Genomic DNA, 25,405 nt, shown 5'->3' with positions numbered 1-25,405 from the left:
TCCACACGTTAGTTATTGCTTGTAGGGGGGGTACTGCTTGACCATCTGTGCAGACAAAGAGTATGTAGAGTAACACCTGCTATGAACGGAAAATGTTACTTACCCTATAAGCATCTGTTAATGTGTAGTGCTGTAGAATCACATGCACCCATCCTCCTACCCAGAAACATGTGGCTCTACTTGTAGATCTCTTTTATTATTTAGTGTACTTTTTTTTAACCCCTTAAATGCCTGGGACAAGGTGGTTACGTCCTTGCTGCGGTGCTCATGCACCATGGACGTAACAACCTCGGCCACCGTGCTCCCATGGGCAGGGATGGAAGGGGAATTGCTTTCCCTTCCAACCCTGCCCCCTCCCCCCCACCCCACCACTGTGGGCTGACCTCATCAGAGGCCACAAAGCATTTCTCTTCCGATCGGGGGGGGGGGGGTCAGGCAGAGCACATGAGGAAAGGAGAAGCCTTTCTTTTCATGTCTGTCTGAGCATTTCTGCACCCCGATTGTGAAGCAATTGGGCTGCAGAAATGCCCACTAGACACCATGGATTTTGTTTTGGTGTATGTAAACAATGAAGGGGAGCGATCCCTTTGGCAAGGGTCGCTCTCCTGGGGGGCAATTTTTAATTAAACCTTTTCTGAATATTTACCCGGACTCAAGATCCAACCCTTTCCCCCCACCCCTTTTTTTTTTTTTTTAAAGGAGGGGGGCAACCCGTTAAGCAAGGGTCGCTCCCATGGTTGACAAATTGTATTTAGCCCATTTCTGCCCCGTTTGGGGGCAGATCGGCCCATTTTAATTAGGCCGATCTGCCCCAAGGAGGGCAGAAACCACTAGGGACCAGGGATTTTTTTTATTTTTTTACAGATGGGAAGCGACCCCTAAGGCAAGGGTTGCACCCCTGGGCGGCAAATTTATTTTAGGCCAGGGGGGCAGAAACAACTTAGGAACCAGGGATCTGGTAACAGTCTTTCAGCTCTCCCACCCCCCCCCCCCCCCCCCAACTCCCTAAAAGATTTTATCCCAACGGCAAGCAAGAGGACATTTGCTTATTTCGGGTTTTGGTTTTACATTTGGGTCATGAGAGCTTGTCTAACTCTCAAAATCGCCCCACTTGAAATGGTGAGGGCTGCACTTTTTGGGCTTTGGGATGCTGCCATGTAGAAAAATCTACGAGAACTAGACACATCTGAAAACGAAACATCTGGGTGAGTCCAGGGTGGTGTGCTTCACGTGCACCCCGCACCATTTTCCTACCCACAATGCCCTGCAAACCTCCAACTTTGCTTGAAATCACACATTTTCCCCACACTTTTGTGACCGAACCTTCCGAAATCTGCAGGAATTGACAAAATTCCTACCACCCAGCATTGTCACATCTATACCGATTAAAAAAAAAAAAAAAAAAAAAAAAAAAAAAAAAGCTTTTTTTCAAACTACTTCTTTGGACCCGCTTTGCTTCCCCCTCAATATCGATATGTTTTTGGCTCTTCCCTGTCACAGGCAGTTGGGCCACCTACACAAATGAGGTATAATTTTTAGAGCCTCAGAGGAACGTTTTGTGGTAGGAAATTCGTGCCGGTGCGGTGATACCACACAGAAATGTGGGGAAAATGTGATTGTTTTTATTTTTTATTTTTATTTCTTTTTTTTTTTTAGCTAAATTTTAGGTTTGCTGAGGATTCTGGGTAAGAAAACACTGGGGGATCCACCAAGTCACACCTCCCTGGACTCCCTTGGGTGTTTGTTTCAGAAATGTCTGGGTTTGGTAGGTGTTGGAAAGTACCATCTTGCCTGGCATGTTACCCCCATTTTTCACTGTATATATGTTGTTTTAGTTGTATGTGTCACTGGGACCCTGTCAGCCAGGGCCCCAGTGCTCATAAGGGTGCCTGAATGTGTTACCTGTGTAGTGACTAACTGTCTCACTGAGGCTCTGCTAATCAGAACCTCAGTGGTTATGCTCTCTCATTTCTTTCAAATTGTCACTAACAGGCTAGTGAACAATTTTACCAATTTACATTGGCTTACTGGAACACCCTTATAATTCCCTAGTATATGGTACTGAGGTACCCAGGGTATTGGGGTTCCAGGAGATCCCTATGGGCTGCAGCATTTCTTTTGCCACCCATAGGGAGCTCTGACAATTCTTACACAGGCCTGCCACTGCAGCCTGAGTGAAATAACATCCACGCTATTTCACAGCCATTTTACACTGCACTTAAGTAACTTATAAGTCACCTATATGTCTAACCTTTACCTGGTAAAGGTTAGGTGCAAAGTTACTTAGTGTGAGGGCACCCTGGCACTAGCCAAGGTGCCCCCACATTGTTCAGAGCCAATTCCCTGAACTTTGTGAGTGCGGGGACACCATTACACGCGTGCACTACATATAGGCCACTACCTATATGTAGCTTCACAATGGTAACTCCGAATATGGCCATGTAACATGTCTATGATCATGGAATTGCCCCCTCTATACCATCCTGGCATAGTTGGCACAATCCCATGATTCCAGTGGTCTGTAGCACAGACCCTGGTACTGCCAAACTGCCCTTCCTGGGGTTTCACTGCAGCTGCTGCTGCTGCCAACCCCTCAGACAGGCATCTGCCCTCCTGGGGTCCAGCCAGGCCTGGCCCAGGATGGCAGAACAAAGGACTTCCTCTGAGAGAGGGTGTTACACCCTCTCCCTTTGGAAAATGGTGTGAAGGCAGGGGAGGAGTAGCCTCCCCCAGCCTCTGGAAATGCTTTCTTGGGCACATTTGGTGCCCATTTCTGCATAAGCAAGTCTACACCGGTTCAGAGACCCCTTAGCCTTGCTCTGGCGCGAAACTGGACAAAGGAAAGGGGAGTGACCACTCCCCTGACCTGCACCTCCCCTGGGAGGTGTCCAGAGCTCCTCCAGTGTGCTCCAGACCTCTGCCATCTTGGAAACAGAGGTGCTGCTGGCACACTGGACTGCTCGGAGTGGCCAGTGCCACCAGGTGACGTCAGAGACTCCTTCTGATAGGCTCCTTCAGGTGTTGCTAGCCTATCCTCTCTCCCAGGTAGCCAAACCCTCTTTTCTGGCTATTTAGGGTCTCTGTCTCTGGGGATTCTTTAGATAACGAATGCAAGAGCTCATCCGAGTTCCTCTGCATCTCTCTCTTCACCTTCTGCCAAGGAATCGACTGCTGACCGCGCTGGAAGCCTGCAAAACTGCAACATAGTAGCAAAGACAACTACTGCAACTCTGTAACGCTGATCCTGCCGCCTTCTCGACTGTTTTCCTGGTGGTGCATGCTGTGGGGGTAGTCTGCCTCCTCTCTGCACTAGAAGCTCCGAAGAAATCTCTTGTGGGTCGACAGAATCGTCCCCCTGCAACCGCAGGCACCAAAGAACTGCATCACCGGTACCTTGGGTCTCCTCTCAGCATGACGAGCGAGGTCCCTTGAATCCAGCAACTGTGTCCAAGTGACTCCCACAGTCCAGTCACTCTTCAGTCCATGTTTGGTGGAGGTAAGTCCTTGCCTCCCCACGCCAGACTGCATTGCTGGGAACCGCGAATTTTACAGCTACTCCGGCCTCCGTGCACTTCCGGCGGAAATCCTTTGTGCACAGTCCAGCCTGGGTCCACGGCACTCTAACCTGCATTGCACGACCTCCTAAGTTGTTCTCCGGCGACGTGGGACTCCTTTGTGCGACTTCGGGTGAGCACCGTTTCACGCATCCTCGTAATGCCTGTTTCTGGCACTTCTCCGGGTGCTGCCTGCTGCTGAGAGGGCTCCTTGTCTTGCTCGACGCCCCCTCTGTCCCCTGACGCAATTGGCGACATCCTGGTCCCTCCTGGGCCACAGCAGCATCCAAAAACACTAACCGCACGATTTGCAGCTAGCAAGGCTTGTTGGCGGTCTTTTGGCGGGAAAACACTTCTGCACGACTCTCCACGGCGTGAGGGATCCGTCCTCCAAAGGGGAAGGCTCTAGCCCTTGTCGTTCCTGCAGAAACCTAACCTTCTACTGTCCAGTAGCAGCTTCTTTGCACCCACAGCTGGCATTTCCTGGGCATCTGCCCATCTCCGACTTGCTTGTGACTTTTGGACTTGGTCCCCTTGTTCCACAGGTACCCTCGACTGGAAATCCATTGTTGCATTGCTGGTTTGTATCTTTCCTGCAGAATTCCCCTATCACGACTTCTATGTCCTTTGGGGAACTTTAGTGCACTTTGCACTCACTTTTCAGGGTCTTGGGGTGGGCTATTTTTCTAACCCTTACTATTTTCTAATAGTCCCAGCGACCCTCTACAAGATCACATAGGTTTGGGGTCCATTCGTGGTTCGCATTCCACTTTTGGAGTATATGGTTTGTGTTGCCCCTATCCCTATGTGTCCCCATTGCATCCTATTGTAACTATACATTGTTTGCACTGTTTTCTAAGACTATACTGCATATTTTTGGTATTGTGTACATATATCTTGTGTATATTTGCTATCCTCTTACTGAGGGTATACTCTGAGATACTCTGAGGGTATACTCTGAGATACTTTGGCATATTGTCATAAAAATAAAGTACCTTTATTTTTAGTATATCTGTGTATTGTGTTTTCTTATGATATTGTGCAAGTGACACTAGTGGTACTGTAGGAGCTTCACTCGTCTCCTAGTTCAGCCTAAGCTGCTCTGCTAAGCTACCATTATCTATCAGCCTATGCTGCTAGACACCCTATACACTGATAAGGGATAACTGGGCCTTGGTACTCACTACAAGCCAGTCCAGCCTCCTACAGTAGGTTTCCGTAGAAGGCTGCTGAGCCCAGGACCAAGAACGCAGGTGCCCCTCCTGCAAAAACAGGGAGTTTTGTATTTGATAATTTTGATGTGTCCACGTAGTGTTTTGGGGCATTTGGTGTCACGGCCACTAGGCCTACCCACACAAATGAGGTACAATTTTTATCAGGAGACCTGGAAAAATGCTGGGTGGAAGGAAGTTTGTGGCTCTCCTCAGATTCCAGAACTTTGCCGCACCGAAATGTGAGTAAAAAGTGTTTGTTTTTTGTTTTTGTTTTTTGCCATTTTTTGAGATTTGCAAATGGTTCTAGGTAACAGAACCTGGTGAGAGCCCCACAAGTCACCCCATTCTGGATTTCCCTAGGTGTCTAGTTTTGAAAAATGCACAGGCTTGGTAGGTTTCCCTAGATGCCGGCTGAGCTAGAGGCCAAAATCCACAGCTAGGCAAACACATCAGTTGTAAATGTAAAAATGCGATGTGTCCATGTTGAGTTTTTGGGGTGTTTACTGTCGCGGGCACTAGGCCTACCCACACATGTGAGGTACCGTTTTTATCAGGAAACCTGGGGGAACACAGAATAGCAGAACAAGTGCTATTGCCCTTTGTCTTTCTCTACATTTTTTCCTTCCAAATGTAAGATAGTGTGTAAAAAAAACGTCAATTTGATAAATGTCCTGTAATTCACATGCTAGTATGAGGACACCAGAATTCAGAGATGTGCAAATAACCACTGCTTCTCAACACCTTATCTTGTGCCCATTTACGAAATACAAAGGTTTCCTTAATACCTATTTTTCACTCTTTATACTTCACCAAATGAATTGCTGTTTACCTGGTATACAATGAAACCCTATTGCAAGATGCAGCTCATTTATTGGTCTGGGTACCTAGGGTTCTTATTGAACCTACAAGCCCTTTAAATCCCCGCAACCAGAAGAGTCCAGCAGACGTAACGGTATATTGCTTTTGAAAATCCGACATGGCAGGGAAAAGTTAGAGTAAAACGTGGGGGAAAATGGCTGTTTTTTCACCTCAATTTCAATTTGTTTTTTATTTCAGCTGTTACTTTCTGTAGGAAAACCTTGAAGGACCTACACAAATGATCCCTTGCTGAATTCAGAATTTTGTCTTCTTTTCAGAAATGTTTAGATGTCTGCGATCCAGCATTGGTTTCACACCCATTTCTGTCACTAACTGGAAGGAGGCTAAAAGCACAAAAAAAATTAAAAGGGGGTATGTCCCAGTAAAATGCCAAAATTGTATTGAAAAATGTGGTTTTCTGATTCAAGTCTGCCTGTTCCTGAAAGCAGGGAAGATGGTGATTTTAGCAACGCAAACCCTTTGTTGATGCCATTTTGTGGGTAAAGAAACCACAAGCTTTCTTCTGCAGTCCTTTTTTTCCATTTAAAAAAAATATATATTTTTGGCTGTATTTTGGCTAATTTCTTGGTCTCTTTCAGGGGATCCCACAAACTCTGGTTACCTTTAGAAACCCTAGGTTGTTGGAAACAAAGGACATATATTTAGCGTGGGTAGCTTATGTGGACAAAAAGTAATGAGGGCCTAACCACAAACTGCCCGAAATAGCCAAAAAGGCCTGGCACATGAGGGGGAAAAGGCCTGGCAGCGGAGGGTTTAATACACATGGTGCACTATACTGCTTTCACTCCTCACTCCTTACTTATGCTCACCCATGGTGTGAAAAAGAAGCTAAAATGGTGTCCGTGCACATGCACATTGCCAACTAAGAGTGAAGTCACAGTGCATTCCATGTCTCAAATCTTTTTTGGAGAAAAATAACTTGCAAGCGCCCAAGCCCTACACTAGATGGCAGGAGTATGCAGAACATGTGAATCTACAGCATAACACTCTACGAGCAGATGCCTACAGGTTAAGTAACATCTTCCATCTAAAACAGGAAAAAAACTCTCCTCTATCCTTAAACCTGGGAAAATCCCTTGCTACCCTTTTCAGCCTTGAACCATACATAGAAACTCCTTACTCCTGCCATTCCTCGAACTGTAAAAAACACTTACTACTCCTTGCCCATCCCTGAACCCTAAAAACACTTACTACACCAACCATTACCCATCCCTTAACTCTAAAATTCTTTTACTGCACCCATCCCTAAACCATAAAACCCTGTGGGTGGGGGGGATGTATGTATGTGTGTGCGTGCATGTGTGCGTGCCTGTGTGTGTCTCCCCCAGTTGAAGGCTTTTTGTCGAAACGCGTAGGCCAGGTTTTCTTTGTGCCACTTTGCACTTTAATGAATGAAACAATAAATCCCTTTTGAAAAGCAACTAGTCGAACTGGATTTGTGCCATCCCTCAGAATTGCCCGAAGAACAGTGTGCAGATTGGGGCAGGCTTCCTGCTGCCTGGAAAAGTCCTTCATTTAAGGTACCTAACAATGGCCTGCATGGTACTTGGCTACATAGTAAAGACTGTGGTAGAGATACCACATGGTAAAGGCTACATGGTAAAAGTAAAATACCCCTTAATATGCCTACTGTTGCTCTGATTTCCATGTTGTCTGTGAATATTTTCGTCTCTCCATACACTGTCACTCCCTGTGAATGAAGTGCATTGTATTGTTTGTTTATTCCCCAGGTTACCCAATGGTCAACCCAGACATTCTGTTGTCTCTGACAGCAGTGAAAGAGTCTCATAAGATTGTGGGTTATGAATGTGAAAGGGAAACACAGTGCCCCGAGCACCATGAGCCTGAGAAATGTGAAAGTATTACCAGTCCTTACATGATGGGTGAGTAATCTGCTTGCAAGTTTACAACACCTTATAATATTCTGTCACTTTTAATAGCTGTAGGGATTTGCATTGTCACTATTATTATTATTTGTTTGTCTAGCTATTAGATCAGGCTGAACAGTATTAGAATGTCGTGTAGGCTCTCAGTATCCTAATGAAACGACTGGATTTTTGAGCGGTAAGATCGTTCGCAGTGTGGGGGACTAAGTCTGACCCACGGTGAAGGACCCTTGTCACCCCAAATCCGGGTTTTGCTCCGGCTAACTAGCAGTGCCTCATTTCTCCTGAAGGGAAGAGACAATTGGGCAGCCGAGCGCATGACATCTTAGTACTTCCCAGGGAAGTCGTGGTCACTCAGGTCGCAACCGGTTTTCTCATACACAGTACGGTCTCATATAGCAATGACAAAGGCAGTTTAAATTTTAAAGAGTGGTTTAATAAAACAACTGCATTTTAGATAGCAAAGCGTGAGCTGCAATAACCAGAACTACACAACACAGTAGGATTAAAATAGTAACGATGAGAGTGAAGCACAAGAATAAAGCTATCATAGTGCAACTAGATTAGGTTCTCTCTAAGTTATATTTTGAGCACAGCATGTGAAGCTCTAAGCCTGCCTTTCAGGTTCCCCCAGGAGGACATCAACCCTCATACCTGAGCAAAGGCCTGTAATCTGCATCAGCATCTGCAATGGGGCAGTCAGCATCTAGTTGTAGGTTCCTTGTCGGAATCTCCCTCTGACGTTTACTAGGACTAGAAAGTGTTTCTATAACTAACACGCAGATGTTATAAGAAAACGTCCCTACATAAGAATGCGTGGTTTCTACGAACACTAGAGACTAAACTTCTACCACGTTTACCGGCAATGTACCAGACTGTAGCCTTGACTGAAGCACAGGGTGAGCAAGAATGCATTGTATGAGAACACTGAACTAAGCTAAACAGTGTGATAGAAATAAATAAAACAAGACCGTAAAACTGGTTATTGAAAAATAAAAATGTGAGGCTAATTAAAATGTATCTAGGGCAAAGTGCACAGAGGCCTAATACGTTAACCTAACGTGCATGAAGCTACATTAAAAAATGGCTACACTACACCCTCCCCTTGTCGGTAGAAAGTGGTTTAAGCCGAAGCTAAAAATGCCCTAAGATAATATATAAGTAAAAACCCTATCAAATTTCAACAAGTTAAGAGGACACTAAAGCATATTAATCCTCAATTTAAAAAATAAGCATGCGTCCAAATGCCGAATTCAAATGATGATGTCAATTTAGAATAAGTTTAAATCAAACAGTGGTCATGGAAAGCAGGAGATTCTCCACTTCAGCAGATGACAAAAACGGAAAATCCACGCCAAAGACTATCAAGGAGCATGTGTGTTCAAAAACCCCAGTGTCAACCAAGGTGGCATCCCGTGCAGAGCCTGTGAACGAGTTAATATCAGCTTCCTCCAGGAAGGGTATCTCGTAATCAGCTTCTTGAAGGAAACGCAGCCGCAGCGCGCATGTCTGTTAATGAGCCCTCATCGGGAACATCAACAGATCAGCATCAACCACTGGGGGGTGTTGCTGTGAGAGACAAACGTCCAGCGCATGTTCAAAAGAGCACCAACGGCACCGAAACGGGCTGCACACATTCCAAAACCGGTCTGAATGACAGAGACCTGTCACACTCCAAATGTTCCAGGAGTGTTGCTCCAAAGTGCTGCATCATGCGCTCACGACACAGCTGCGCTGATGGGAGCGCCCACATTCGTCCTTGTGGCGGCGGGACAGCCATTGCGGAAAAGCAACAGCAAAATGCCGGCTAATAAAGCCAAAGTTATCGGAAATCCCCCCAAAAATGCTTCAGAAAATTGAATGAATAGCCAAAGCTATTATACCGAATATGGAAGAGAAGATGTGAACGAAACCAACACCAACGGCTTTGAAAAAATGTGCTAACCCAGCCGTGCTGTAAGCATTAAATATATGTTCCACAAGTTCACCACTTGGAACGTTGGTATTTAACAAGGACTCTATTTCTGCCGATGACCTTGCCACCTGAAGTGCATAGGTCTCGCGTGCAGATGTAAGGGCCACATGCTTCTGAAACAATAAAGCCTTCAGTCTACTTAACTTGTCGAAATTCACCTTGGAAGTAGCAATGTGAGGCCAAATATCTGATACCTCCCTAATTTTAGTGGGGGGAAACAACACACTCCTGCAGCAAGTAACGACCTTAGTGACCGAAACAACGTAAACTATTCTGGCCCGCATACAACAACAGTCTTCACTATTGAGGAGGACGTAGATGCCGTTTGAAAGCGCCTGGAACGTGCGTTTAATCAAGGGGACCGGAACTCCCTTCAGATAGCAAGCCAAGTTTGCCACCGAGGCATTACACGCCCCATGCAAGGAAAGCTGCTTACAAATCATCGAATGGTTGACTGAAGTCTTGCATTCACTACCACTAAGAAAGACCTCTTTCATGCCATTGAGGCATTTGTACAAGAAGGGAAGCTCCCACACCTCATGGATGTAACTATCTCCAAACTTTTCATATCTGCCTACTGGAACATGTTTAAAACAATAAGTGAATTGTAATGTAGAAATAGGTAGATTAATAACCCTGTGTATCAACCACTCTGCAGAGGGAATCTCGGCCACGGTAAAAGTCAATCTTTCTAACTTTTCAATGCTGAGCATGACATAAGTCTCCTCCTTCTTAGCCATTAGTTATTGTTGTCGCGTTAAATTAAAGGAAAAAAATATTTCCCTGGCACTGATGTGCAGCCATGGAACGCGACCCACCTTCAGTGTCTGAAGCGTCCAACCCAACTGCATAATGGACCTGGTCTGACTCTGTCCATGATATAAAGAAGACATATCAGATCATATAATGTCTATAGCAGAAGAAACAATGTTGTTAATTGTATATATCCGGTCGGACAAGGTGTGAATTCCATTATCCACAACAGCTAATGCTTTTTTCAGATTTTCCTGATCTATCTGCCTTAACCGGGCTGCAGCCTCTTGTTGGGAAAGTTTCCATATTTTATTGTACACTTCATACAAGAAACGCTTCCTACGTGGTGTCTTCGGGCCTGACAAAAAATCTTGTAAGTCAGTGTTATTAGACAGGAGAGTGAGATGTGTCTTTACTGCATCTAGCGAGGATGATTTTAGCCATTGCTGGCACAATTTTCCCACACTATATGTTGTAATTATTTCAGCATGTTCTGGTGATATATAGCGAGGGTCTGACCTACTCGTTCGGAAACCCCCCGAGGAGGTGACAAAACGTTGATGACACCCGTTGGTATACATTGGCCACAATAACCACCCACCTGGACGTGTCTGTGTAGCATTAAATGTACCATTCTGGACCCATTTAGTAAGGTCACTGAAAGCTGCATTTGTGTACTTTTGCCAGTCATCAAATTTTGCAGGGACCGGTATACTAGGCATGTTCAATTCTCTGATTGCAGCTAAGCCTAAGCAGCTAGTCTGTTGTACTGTTTCATTTAAAAAAATTATTTGAACGGGAATGAGACATGCTCTAAACAATGTTTCTCTACCCTTGGTTTGCCAATTGTTTGTTCCCCAAACACTTTTCAGATCGACATTTTTTGACCAATAATCACAACCTTCAATTGATAACCGGGAAACAAAGGAGTATGAATACATAAATTTTGTGTTGGTCAACAACATTTGTTTATCTTTAGACGGAGTTAACCTAAAATAATATGACTTAGCATTCATTTGATGATGCTCAGAAAAATACTTACATTTGTCAAAATAAGTTTTAGAACGCCCTTGCGGGGGAGTTGGGCAATGTTCCCATTGCGTATAGTCAAATATCGTTTTTGGACTACTTGCCTTATGTATGAAGTGGTGCCCATAATAATTATAGCAAAACATGTCACCATAATTGTCTTTAAACTGGTAAACATCTTCATTTTCATAGACCGTATAATATTGTAATTCTGTCATCATTGAGTCAACTGTCTTCACATCCCAATCATCAAATACAATGCCTATATCATTCATAGATAACTTTAGCACATACGGTATTTAAATTATTTCAGTGGGACCGTATATATCAAACATTACTTTATCCCACACAATCCCATCTGGAATTGGCACTGCAGAAATGTTCACAAAGGACAAGTCTCTTCGAAACCTATGCAATGAAAAATGTGGTTTCAACACCTCCTCCACCTGTTCAACCGCTGATCTCTCAGGAAGAAAATAACCATGTATCAACAGAAAAAAAGGTAATGGCAAACCCAATCCAAAGAAAAAATGCTAGCATAGTCATTAAAAGCCACAGATAGTTCCATGGAAAAACAAAATACGTATCTTTAAGCCAACGCATCAGCTTACGTGGACCTGACAGGTCAGTACTCGAAGAGGCAAACGAGTCCGATGGACCATCGTTGTTGTCGGCAAAGTAACCAGAGGCAGTTCGTGCAAAAGGCATCGCCATAGTCAATGGAGGAGTTGGCATTTCCCACGTGGTACACTGTAGACAGCACCATCTGTCAAGTTAGTAGTCATGGTGACTTGATCAAATGTTTCTAAGTTGGTTGTTGTTAGTGGAACTAATACAAGATCATCTTCCACCCTCCCCAAGCTCGGAGAGTCAACAGTGTTGGTATATACAACTTGAAGCGGAACTTCTTCTCCAGTAGTGAGAGGGATTCGGGAACTACTGGACGTTCCTCTTGGTCGGCTGTGTAGAATCGGCCACATGTTGTAACTTGACATTGTCAATAGAAACAAAGCGATTTTCTTTGGCACCTGGCAACGGGGCTAGAATAACAGTTCTTGTTCCGTGTATCCCCAACACAGGGACTGGTGCACGATAAGAAGGGCCAAATTATTTTTTCACTGCAACCTTTTCACGCACAAGATCCCCAACCCTGGGAATCCAGTCGGTAGGTGTTACTGGCACATCCTTAATTCTTGTGGAGGCGGCACTTTTAGAAGAGTTATCTTCACAGAACTGCTGTAATTCCTGTAAAACAGTGACACGATCATTTATGTCAAAAGGTGTTTCCGCCACCTCCACACCAGGACCATCAAGATCCGGAACAAACATTTGTGTTCCGTACAGGCACTCATATGAAGTACGCCCCCACCAGGGACCTTCAAGGCAGGTTATTTAGTGCTCTCTGAACTCCATACAGGAGGGTTAGCCAACTACGACCCATACCTAAGACTCTGGCTGTTAAGGATTGCTTTAAATCACGGTTTAATCGCTCCACAACAGAATTTCCCTCGGGATGAAATGGAGACGAGTACTGGAGCTGGACCCCCAACGAAGCCATGGTGCCCCTGAATGCCCTTGAGGCAAAAGCAGGGCCCTGGTCCGAATGGAATGCCGCAACTGCATATGTACCGACAAAGACTTGCAAATCTTTAATAACCGTCCGAGCATTAGCCGAGCGTTGTGGCCACACCCACACAAATCTGGAGCAAGATTCTACAGTGACTAGTATATATTTGTATGCACTATCCGGTGTTAGTGGACCGCAATGATCCAAGTACACACATTGTAATGGTTTGTTGGATATTAAGAGGGGTGTCTGCGGCGGGCGCTTAGCTGTTGAAACTTTAATTTGTTTACAGATGTCACAACAAAGGACATACTGCTCAGTCTCTTTATAGAGACCAGGCCACCAGTAACGGGCCTGTAATAGAGAAATTGTAGCTGCCACGCCAGCATGTGCAGATGCCACTCCCTCATGCGCTGCTTTAATCAATTGTAGTCTTACATTTTTTTTTTTTTTTTTTTATTATTTATTTATAATTTTATGTAAACATACAACATAAAATGAAATGCCACCTTGGTCCTTACAGTAATAGATCAGTCAGCTACTTTAATCTATCTTCGGCTCTCCGAGCTCCCACGTCTCAGTAACTCTTATGAATCAGGCAGGGGAAGACCAAAAAACATTGCTGAATGTCCATATAGTATTATGCCCCTGCCGGAAGGGCCCAACGGGTCGTCAAGTCCAAGAGCAGGACTAAGCAGATGTGGCAGAAACAAAGAAATAAAGAAAGCAGAAATTTCAAAAATAAAAGGAGAGAGAAGGCCGGGAGGAGCAAGCACAGTTCTCAGCAACCATTCTGTACAACCTTATCCCATTGTAGCGTGAGCAGCACTTATCACCTCAACATACCCATCCGCAGCAGGTTCTTCAGACAGACGCAGATTCAAGATAGGATCGAAGTGGTGCCCAGATGTCTTGTGGCCTGGAGCCAACCTGAGTCAACTCCCAGTAATTTTTTAATTGTTCCTGGCAAAAAGCGCCATCTCGCAGCCAATCCGATATCTGTGGAGACCGGGCCCGGCCCCAACAGATTGCCACCTTGCGCTTAGCCAACAATAGCATCATGCCAACCAGGCGCCGCACTGTAGTCTGCACCTCATTCACCCCTCCCAGCAGCGCCATCAAGGGAGACGGAGGAATCTCCAGCCCAGTCCCCAATAGGCACATACTGCCGGACAGGCCCACGCCAAGTGCATAAAATCGGCAGCAGGGGCCCGGCATCTTGCACAGGTATCATCCGTTCGCAGCCCCATAGCACATAAACTTCTGGGGGTGTAGTACAGACGGTGTAAAAACTTAAAATGTATAAGGCGTAATCTATAGTTTGGTGACAACTCCTTCATATGCGTACAGCACATCCTCCAAACATCTTCTGTGATGTCCTCACCCACATCCTCTGCCCATTTCATCCTTACAGACAGCCCCGTCCCCTCTCCCTGCCCCTGCGTACTGCCATACAGCTTAGTGATCAGCCTCTCAGGCGTCCGCACACTCCACAACACTTCCAACGCGCGGCAAGAAGTTGGGGTCGCAGGCAAGCAGGAGTATATCCTCAACACGTAGAACCGGTGGCGAGCAGTGGCCGATCTATCCCCCAGGATCTCCTCCGGGGACATCAATCTATCATCAACAAACCAATCATCGAGGGTTATCAGATCAAAGTCCCGTAGGAAGCTCCGCAGCTGCGAGTCCTGAAACATCACCTCATCTCCCGCCGCCACCACTTGCATAGACGGTGCAAACGGCACTTCTATCTCTGAACGCTTCAACAAACCAGACCAAGCCCAGACCGTGGAGGCCACCGTATCAATGCCCCGAGGGCGAGCCCTGTCCAGATTGCCCAACACTCGCTCGAGCCACACCGCATCGCTCTCGGGAGCCAGGTGTGGCAGATAGCGTATCTGGTTGATCCAGTAATAGGCAAACAGAGCCTGCGCGCAGAGATAATAGAGCTCCAGATCAGGGGCCGCAAGACCACCCAGCTCAAATGGCAGCACTAGTGTTTTCCAGGCTATGCGAGGCTGGCCACCTGCCCATACCAATCGAATCAGCGCGAAACGAATGCGCTGCAAAAAACTAGCTGTAAGCACCACTGGAAGGTTGAGAAACAGATACAAAAACTTGGGCAGCACAAGCATCCGTCCAGTCAAGGACAATGGCAAGGAGCGCCATGCCTTGACTCCATCGTCCAGCCAGGCCATGGCCCTACCATAGTTGGCAAGCCAGAGCGTGTCTACATCACAGCTCAACCAGATGCCCAAATATTTGACAGGACCGTCCGCCCACACAATAGGGTAGCGGGACCGACACTCCGCCGCTCCAGACGTCAGAGGCAGCACAACCGACTTAGACCAATTTATCGCCACTCCAGATATGTCTCCGAACCTGACGATTTCGTCCAGCAGCACATCGAGGTTTCGCACGGGATCTCGTACATACAGCGCCACATCATCAGCGTACATAGAAATCAGAATCGCTCTCTGGCGGAACGGCAGCCCCGCTCACTGTGGTGCTGTCTCATAAAGGCTGTCAGCGGCTCCATCGCAATCGCGAAAAGCAATGGTGACAGGGGGCAGCCCTGCCTAGTTCCACGCGCCACCTGGAAAGGTTCTGACACGCATCCGTTCACCCTCAAGCGAGCCACTGGCTATGAATATAGCAAACGTATCCAGTTCACAAAACGACTACTTATCCCCACTCTCTCCAGGAGCGCAAACAGATATTGCCACAGCAATGAGTCGAACGCCTTAGTAGCGTCCAAAAACACCGCCACAGCCCCATCATCAATGGGAACTGAGCCAGCGACAGCAAAGAATGTACTTAAGTTTTGTGCCGTGGACCGCCCCGGTATGAACCCCGACTGGTCCGGCAGCACCAGTTTCGTCATAAGAGGCCGCAGTCGCGCCACGATCATTTTGGCTAATATCTTACTATCAATGTTAATCATCGACAGGGGCCGGTACGAATCGCAGCTTGCTGCCACCTTCCCAGGCTTGAGAATCGTGACGATAAGCGCCTCGCGCAAAGAGGCCGGGAGCACTCCATTCCGCAATGCCTCGTCCTAAACCTCCAGCAGATAGGGCGCCAAAATGTCTGCAAACTCTTTATAAAATGCCAAAGTCAATCCATCCAACCCAGGGGCCTTGTCTCCAGGGAGGCTCCAAATAGCAGCCTTCACCTCTTCTATAGTAAAAGGAGCATCAAAGTACTACCTGTGTACCCTGTCAAACCAGAGGAGGCTAATGTCAGAGAAATATCCCCGAATCACCTCCATAGGCACCGCAGAGGGAGCAGAATAAAGATCCTGGAAAAAGGTAGTAAAGACCCTCAGAACCTCAGACGTACCCGCCACTCACTCCCCACTCGAATCATCCATTTCAGTCTCCTAGCCACTAGCCCACGGCCTACGGAATAGATTCGCCAAAGTGCGTCCGGCTCTATCACCCTCTCCATATCGCCTGGCCCGTGCAAATTTCCTCAAGAAATGTACTTCTCTCAAGAAAGCTTCTTCAAACGCGGAGACCGCAGCCCTCAAGGCCGCCAATGTGGCTCCAGACCAGTCCAACACCAGACGAGCCTCCAGATCCGCAATCCGGCCCTCTAACTCAGCCAGCTCCCGATGCAGCACGCGCAGCACACCGTGCTGCTTTGAAATGCATATCCCGCGAACAACCACCTTAAAGGCTTCCCACAGCGTACCAGCCGACCTCACTGTGCCCACATTTTGTTCAAAGTAAAGATTGATATCGCGACGCAGTTCCTCACGGAGCAGCTTGTCTCTGAGCGCCCCAGGCGGCAACCTCCACATATAGGCCTGAGCAGGTCCGCCGGGTATCTCCAGCTCTACGCGCACCGGTGCGTGGTCAAACAACGTGCGCACCATATGATCGTCCGAGCGGGTCCATAAAGCCACATCTCGGGAGCCTATCCAACAGTCAAGACGCGACCAGCTGTTGTGCACAAAATTAACACACGTGCCTTCCCGCCTCGCAGGGTGTTTCATCTGCCACAAATCTACCAGCAACACATCGTCCATAATCGCAGATAAAACGCGAGCAGCAGAAGTACGCTGTGGCCGAGCTTTCTCTATCCAGAATGGGATCAAGGATCACATTGAAGTCTCCTCCCCAAAGCACAGTTCCTCCCCCCAGAGACTCGATCAGTCGCCAGACCTCACTAAAGAACTCAGGGTCATCCGAATTAGGCCCGTACACCGGCGCGAGGCGACACGGCCTATCCATCAGCACTCCGCTAACGAGAACATACCGCCCCAATGGGTCAACAATCACCCTGCGAGTGCGAGTGCGCCACAGCAATCCCTTGCGTAACAGAATCGCCAGGCCTCTAGCATAACTCGAATACACAGACCCGTGGCATTCCCCAATCCATCCCGCCTTTAAATAATGTAAGGTACTCTCCACCAGGTGTGTCTCCTGTAGCATGCATATATCTATATTCTGCCTCTTGACGTATGCCGACATAAGGCGCACCTTCCGTCTATCATTCAAGCCACGCACATTCCATGTTAAGCAGCGAATCAGAGACTCTCATTTATGACATCTGTTCTCCTCAGCGAACACACAGCGCAATTCCATCACTCCTCCATCCCAGCCAGTCTCCCAAAACCACAAAACACTAAATAAAAAACAAAAAAGTACACAATACAACAACCCCAAAGACCCACTCCCCTCCACCCCCCCCCACTCACACTGCCCCCCGAACGGGTCAAACACATATGCCTCCCACCAAAAAACACAATTAACCAAATATGCAAGTAATGGGGACTCATACAGAGGGCGGAGGCTAGCCGCCCAACCCGCCTAGTGTCAGGCAGGGAGGGCAGGCGGGGGCCCAGCACAAAAGGAGTGTCTTCAGGACGAACGGCACAAAAAGAAATGCATCTCACAACTAGTTGCAGCGGCACCTTCTCTGCTGAAAAAACAAAAATAATCAGTGACGATCAGTCATTATCGCTCAGCGACTCTCGTTCCACGGCACTCCCAGCCTCCGGCTTCGCCTCAGGCTTCCGAGGAAGAGACTTGGCATATCTGGCCGCCAGCTTCGGGTCCGTAAAGAATTGTAGAAACCCACCATGTTGCACCTTTAGTTTCGCCGGGTATATGAGTGAGAACCTAGCAGCAGTTTGGGCCAGCGAGCGCTTCGCCGGCAAGAACGCCCTGTGCGCTGCCTGCACGCCAGGGGTGTAGTCTGGAAAAAAGTTCAATTCAGTGTTTTTATATATCACTGGGCGGTGCTCCCTGGCCAGTCGCAGAATCGTGTCACGGTCTCGATAGTTCAGGAGCCGAATAATGATAGGACGCGGGGGAGCTCCAGGCGGGGGCCACGGCCCCAGCGCTCTATGCGCCCTCTCCACTACCAGCAAACGGGACAGCTGGCCGGGGAACAGTTCAGATAGCATCTCCTCCACAAAATCCTCCATTCTGCCCATGTCCGTGGTCTCGGGGAGCCCCATTAACCTGAGGTTGTTCCGACGTGATCAGGCCTCCAAATCTTCGTTCTTTGCCCGGATCACCTCCAGCACCTTCTCCATGCACAGCAGTTGTTTACTCTCACCTCGCTGCATGTCTTCCAGACCAGGGATACGCGCTTCCAGCTGGTCAAGGCGGGCGTCATGCTCGTCCACCCGAGTCTTGATACGATCAAGTTGCTCTGTCACGTGATCTAGCTTCCCATCTATTCCAGCCAGGCTGGTTTTAGGGTCCAGAAACATAGCCTTTACCAAACCATCTGAATTCTCTTCATCCGTCGCAGGCCCCTCCGACTGGGATGCGGGTGCCCACCCCCATTCCTTGGGCCCCCCTCAAAGGAGAGCTTAGCCTGTCTCTGCTCCGCCTTCCCCATCGCTCAACCAGTGGGCCGTTGACAAACACACTCCGCTGACCCCCCTGGGGGTCCAAGGGGGGAGGCCAGATGTTCAATCCACCTTCACAAAGTCCACCCGGTTCCTGCTAATCAGCTTTATCCAGCGTCAGCGGTGCTATGAATCTCGCCAATGTCCTGCGTCAAATAAGCCTCTGTGTCAACGGCACTAGGCCAGAGCACCACTACACCAGTTTCCACTCCGGACTTTTCCTTTGCCACCACCGCACCTCCGGACCTCGGCCACGATCCCGCCACCTCCACTTGTTCGATCGTCTTTGTGCTCCCCAGGCCACACTGACCGTCCCACCTCCAGGCCACGCGGCCTAAGCCCTCAGGGCAAGGCCGCGATCTCCAGACGCGGCGAGAGAGGGCCTTCAATCACGGAGGAGAAAGGGAGGGGGGGCCTGCGGCACGACACCACTGCCGATATGGCCCCCCCAGAGCACCCCAATGATCACTGCCTCAGGGACATCCAGGTCCCCGGGGAAAGGCGCAGGCCATTCCCACTCAGCGCAGCGGCCGGGAGCACGCCGTCCTCTCTCCGCACCGTAACCGCTGCCACTGCAACGGGGGGAAGCCGTCAACATCAGGCGACCCCCCCCCCCCCCCCCAACCCTCTCATCGCTCGGCTAGCTCCTTCCTGACCGGAGAAATTAACAAACTGGGCCCCCGCCGGAGCAGAGCCTCACGGAGTGCTGGCCATCTTGCCGCTGGCTAGCTCCGCCCCGTGGTCTTACATCTTTATTGGGGATGTCACGTACGCCTACGCTAGGAATTTTAACTTCAGCGTTCAGCATATTTCCCATGAAGTATTGATATTTATTTGGAAATCCTTATGGATAAGGTGTGCCATCAACCGTAACTTTTATGGCAGCCACAGTCTCTGTGTCTGGTTTGGAACTCGAACAAGTCACTGCAGCTACAGTGGCAACTGCTGACTTTGCGGCTTCATCAGCCAAAGTATTTTGAGCAACGTGTATTCCAATGCGCTGGTGTCCAAGTGTATGCACAACATGGACTTTGGGTAGCGTCTCTTTCAGGTCTGCTACATTCCCCCACAGTAGTCTGTGTTATATGGTGTTGCCTTTTGAATCTCTGAACCCATTCAAGCGCCAGTAATGTAGGTATTCGTTTAAAAGACTGGACGCAATAATACGAATCACAAACAATCAGTGTGAACTGCTTCGGATCTGTATGTTCTAGTGCCCTTAGTAGAGTTTTTAGCTTAGCCAATTGTGCTGTACAATCCCCTAAGGTCTGTGTATAAGTATGTTGGGGGCAGAATTTCTCCCCCTCCATATAGCCGCTCACTACCGCACATGCAGCAGAATATTGGTGTTTTGTTCCAAACGCCTGTTGCGCAGAGCCATCAGTGTACATGACTACTTGATATTGATCAATAGGCAACTTGTCAGCGGGAACTGGATATTCAACTTCATATTGTAGAAATTCCTTAGTTTGTAACATTGGGTCAAAAATGTAGTCTACATCAGTGGCTGTTAAAGACGTAGCCCATTGTATTCATCGTGGGTGTAGTGCTTTTGCGTTCAGGACGCTATCTTTTGTAACAGCCTCAAGAGCAACAATAATGCGTATTCCCTGGGCAAGAGGTCTCTCTTTAATAACAGCCATCTGTACAGCAGTGAGTATTTTCTCTGTGGGTGCAAATCGTTGTTCAGCAGCAGAATACAAGTGTGACTTGTATCCAATAGGGACTGTCTCACCTTCATTAAATGTGACATAAGTAAACCCAATGGCCCCAGCTATCACCCTGATGACCAAATGCGTCTTATTGTTCCATGTGTGTAAATGTTTCGCTGCTAGCATATCTACTTGTAACTCCCGAAGAGTATTCAGTGTCCAGAATTTGTTTGAAAAATCAGGACGTATTAATTCATATAAAGGTTTTATGCGTGTAGCATAATCAGGAATGTATGTTCTGCCAAAATTTAGAAAGCCCAACAATGATTGGAGTTTCTTAATTGTATTTGGTGGTTGCAATTGTGCACACTTTTCTAAGAATTGTGGCGCTAGGCTCTTACCTTAATTTGACAGCTCATATCCCAGGAATATGACGCTGAGGAAGGCAATTTTCGATTTTTTTAAAGTTAAATTTGTAGCCGACTTTGGCAAACCCTACAACAATGCGGGCTACCCGTCTTAAATGGTGTAGTAACTCGTCATCCGTGAGATATACAGTATATCATCCACATATGACAACGCTTCAGGGTTTAACTCGTGTAAAATAGCAGTCACACGAGCTGCAAACAGTCCTGGGCTGTTCCTCTACCCTTGAGGCAAACGACAGAATTGTTTTCTGGGAGCCTAGCGCACTAAAGCTTGTTAAATCTCGGCTTTCAGGTGCTATATTCTGGCAGAAGAATCCATTCGAGATATCCAAAGTCGTTTTATATTTTTTCCGCACAATGTTGCTCATTAGTGCAGCGCTATGTGAATTTTGTATAGCATATGTACGTGTATGTTCTTTCAAATGTCTGTAGTCTAAGTCCGGTTTAGCTACAGGGACTAAGGGATTATTCATCGGTGAGACACCGGGTTCAATTACCCCCTGGTATTCTAATTGTGTAAGTATTTCTCTCACTGGTGCCCTTGCTTCATGTTTTATGGGATACTGCGGTTGTGGCTGAGGCTCACCTTTAATAGGAATTACATGATATGGAGAATCCCTATCCCACCCTACGTGATTTCTATATAACGCAGGTGCCTGTGTGAGAGCCAATTTTATAGAATAGGACTCAGCGAGTTCCTCTGGAACAAGGGGCGAGAAGGAAGGTTTAATAACCTCCTCCCCAGCTGGGCAGGTGCGGTCAAAATCAGGCGGCCAATCTTGTTCGGCCAGCAAGATGTCATATATCTTAACTACACGATCCCAAAAGATTGCGTGTATAGTACGTTCAATGTCTCCTTCCAATTGTAATGTCACTGTATACACCCTATCGGGTTCGGAGACACGCATATCTTCTGTTTCTACTTGTATGAAGTCATCAGTTGCTTTCACCTCCAGATGCTCTAGAAGATTCCGGCGAACTATTGTGACCTCTGCCGCCCTGTCTAGCAGTGCTAGAGCCCATGTCTTGTTCTTTAAGAGAACCATCTTCCAGAGTGGCATGTCTAACTGAGACTGCTGCCACCTTTTTCTTTTTAAACTGTTGTTTTTGTTATATCGGTTTATCTTCCTTATTGACAGAAACTTCAGAAGAGCGTTGTGATTCCTGTCTCGGTTTCACGTACTCTGTTCTCCGCTCTGACCGCCCACCTCTCTCATTTCTCTTTTCCGATGAGTCCTGAAAGGAATGAGATTGGCGTGTATCAGTATATTGATATCTATCAGGCCTATCTCTATTTCTGAGATTATACCTGTTCTGCGGGGTCTCCGTACGTGGAGATTCTCCTCTTTCGTTTTTGGGTGTTTGTTTTTTCTCCCAGCGCTTCTTATTACCCTCAGGTTGCTGTTTAGCATTATCTTTATTAATTTTTCCCTGAAATTGAGTTTTTTGCGGTCTAGCCCCCAAGCTATCTCGACCGATACTGGAATATGTTTCCGCTATTATTTTAGGCAGTTCCCGCGCCTGATCTTGTTGCGGGACAAGACGAATGCGCACTGCTAGTGCAACTGCTTCCCCTTTAAGATTGCTTAGGATTATCGAAGAAACCGTGGCAAAGTTGCCCATCAGTTGCATTCCTAAATCTAAGGCTGGGGCAGCCCCGTATTCATCCTGAATTTGTTTAAGCACTTCCAGTAGGTTGGCTAATGTCTGTGTACCGTGTGCCGTTGTATAGAGCGCAGCAAACACCGTGCCCCATGTATTACAATGTTCCACTGTGGGAACCATCCCAAAGGGTAAACACATAGTTAGTATTCTATGTTTGCCCTGAGGTCCCGTATGGGGAAATACTGCCTCCAGCGTATTAAGTTTTTGCGCCAGCCAAAATGGAGTCTCCTCCCGTTTTGCTGGGACTTTACCCATAATAGAGTGCACAGTCACTGGGTTTATACCTGGTGTTACTGCGTGTGGTTGTGCTGGAGCTGCACGCGCTGGGTTTGTATTTAGTGTCTGCATCATAAATTGTACTAAGCGTCTATATATTGCAGTTAAGTCAGTATATAAGTGTCGAACCTCAGCCACTGCCATATTTGCAGCCGCAGGATGTGGTGTATTTGTGGCCAATAAAGGCCAGGTAGGACCATCATTACTTAGTGGACCTAACCTTACTGGTAATATTGTATGGGGTAGTGCGCCATCAAGCCAATTATGTTCTTGATAAGATAGAGGTATCTCTAAGTATGCGTACGCCCTGTATTGTCCAGGCGCGTTCACTACTGTATATGTATGGAATGTATTTGTATTCCCATCAACTGCTGGAAATGTGACCCAAGAGTAAAAAAGTTCTGTTCTATAGGCTGCGTGGGGGTCCACCACAAACGTGAGTTCAGAGAAGGCACAACAAGATGGGTTCTTTATCCTTTTAAGGTTCAAGCTTGAAAAACCATTCACTGTAATTAGGATAACCTATACCGCAGTGGCAGAAATCCTCAGTGCCACGGACGTCTCTGCAGAAGGAACCGAGGGATCATTATAATATATGAGAACGAGATAAACCGGCGGACCCGAAAATTAGAGCCAGACCAAACATTGACGGTGCCATGTCGTGTAGGCTCTCATTATCCTAATGAGACTACTGGATTTTTGGGCGGTAAGATCGTTAGCAGTGTGGGGGACTAAGTCTGACCCACGGTGAAGGACCCTTGTAACCCCAAATCCGGGATTTGCTCCGGCTAACTAGCAGCGCCTCATCTCTCCCGAAGGGTAGAGATAATTGGGCAGCCGAGCGCATGACATCTTAGTACTTCCCAGGGAAGTCGTGGTGACTCGGGTCACAACCGGTTCTCTCATACACAGTACGGTCTCATATAGAAATGACAAAGGCAGTTTATGTTTTAAAGATTGGTTTAATAAAACGACTGCATTTTAGATAGCCAAGCGTGAGCTGCAATAATCAGAACTACACAACACAGTAGGATTAAAATAGTAACGATGAGAGTGAAGCACAAGAATAAGGCTATCCTAGTGCAACTAGATTAGGTTCTCTCTAAGTTATATTCTGAGCACAGCATGTGAAGCTCTAAGCCTGCCTTTTAGGTTCCCCCAGGAGGACATCAACCCTCCTACCTGAGCAAAGGCCTGTAATCTGCATCAGCATCTGCAACAGGCAGTCAGCATCTAGTTGTAGGTTCCTGGTCGGAATCTCCCTCTGACGTGTACTAGGACTAGAAAGTGTTTTTATAACTAACACGCAGACGTTCTAAGAAAACGTCCCTATGTAAGAATGCGTGGTTTCTACGAACACTAGAGTCTAAACTTCTAGCACGTTTACCGGCAATGTACCAGACTGTAGCCTTGACTGAAGCACAGGGTGAGCAAGAATGCATTGTTTGAGAACACAGTGCTGAACTAAACAGTGTGATAGAAAGAAGTAAAACAAGACCGTAAAACTGGTTATTGTAAAATAACAATGCGAGGCTAAATAAAATATATCTAGGGCAAAGTGCACGGAGGCCTAATATATTAACCTAACGTGCATGAAGCTACATTAAAAAATGGCTACACTACAGAGGTGCGTATTGTCCAAGATAGACAAAACTAGTGCTATCTAAAGCTTCCTTGGAGTTACTGTATGTGTGTTTCTACTGCTTTACTGCCCATGGTAATGTAAATAGTGGCACTAGACACTAATCTTCTGCATACTTCCTCCAACAGCCCATTAGCACAACAAAGCAAAGGAAGTACTAATTGAGCAATATTATCCAAGGGGAAGGACACTGACTAGTGTTTTTTTATGATTTGGGTGGAGTCAAAGGGTCCTACTCCATCCTGGTCAGTAGCTATCTGGAGTGCCCTCCCTTGGGTAATATGGCTACTCTTTGGGGTTGAACAAACCAGCAGTAGGAACAAATGAAATCTGTGACTATACTAAGTCAGTATGGTCTTAGTATGATTCCTGGTTTAATCTCTTCTTGTCACCGATGCTAGGCCCATCCACACTAAGTAGGGTACCTTTTTTAGTTATCACTAGTGTGGGAACCTTGGGTGGGAGGGCGTTTAAGCAACTTTGCAGATTCCAGGGCTAAAGTTTGAGTTGTGCAGGGTATTCTGATTAAGAAAATGCAGTGGAATCCACACAAGTCACACTACCCTGGACTTCCATTGGTGCCTAGTTTTCAGAAATGTCTGGGTTTAGTAGGTTTGCCTTGGTGGCGTGTGAGACCTGGCCCAAATACTGCTGCTACCCACATTACCAAAAAGGTTTGCTTTTGACGCTAACATTTGATATCTCCACAATGCACTTTAGGAACACTTCTCTGGTGGTTGTTAGCTTTACCCACACAAGTGGAGTACTGTTTTTATCGGGAGAACTATAGGAAGAGCATTTGTTATCAATAATTGAATTTATATCCATTTTTGGCTCCCAGAGATAAGCCACTGTGCAAGAAAGAACACATTTAGCAAAATGCCCTTTGTATCGAATGATGGTATTGGTAAACCCAAATTCAGAGATGTATAAGTAACGACTATCCCCACACCTAGTTTCTGATGGATGCTTCTAACCAATGATTCCTCATTTTTAGAATAACCCCAGGTGGCAGA

General features: G+C 46.9%; 1 protein-coding gene across 2 annotated transcripts in view; it reads left to right on the top strand.

Annotated features, from left to right (window-relative positions):
- Nucleotides 1-25,405, top strand: part of LOC138268234 (zinc finger and SCAN domain-containing protein 2-like) — a 168,375-nt gene that overhangs the window by 122,080 nt on the left and 20,890 nt on the right. For both annotated transcript variants that reach the window (XM_069217694.1, XM_069217695.1), the window contains exon 5: nucleotides 7,378-7,530. In XM_069217694.1, coding sequence (XP_069073795.1) covers nucleotides 7,378-7,530 — 153 coding nt within the window. The remainder of the gene's footprint in view (nucleotides 1-7,377; nucleotides 7,531-25,405) is intronic.

Source organism: Pleurodeles waltl, chromosome 12 (assembly GCF_031143425.1).
Source record: "Pleurodeles waltl isolate 20211129_DDA chromosome 12, aPleWal1.hap1.20221129, whole genome shotgun sequence".
NCBI classification, from domain to species: domain Eukaryota; kingdom Metazoa; phylum Chordata; class Amphibia; order Caudata; family Salamandridae; genus Pleurodeles; species Pleurodeles waltl.
This window is presented reverse-complemented; position numbering and strand designations above follow the sequence as displayed.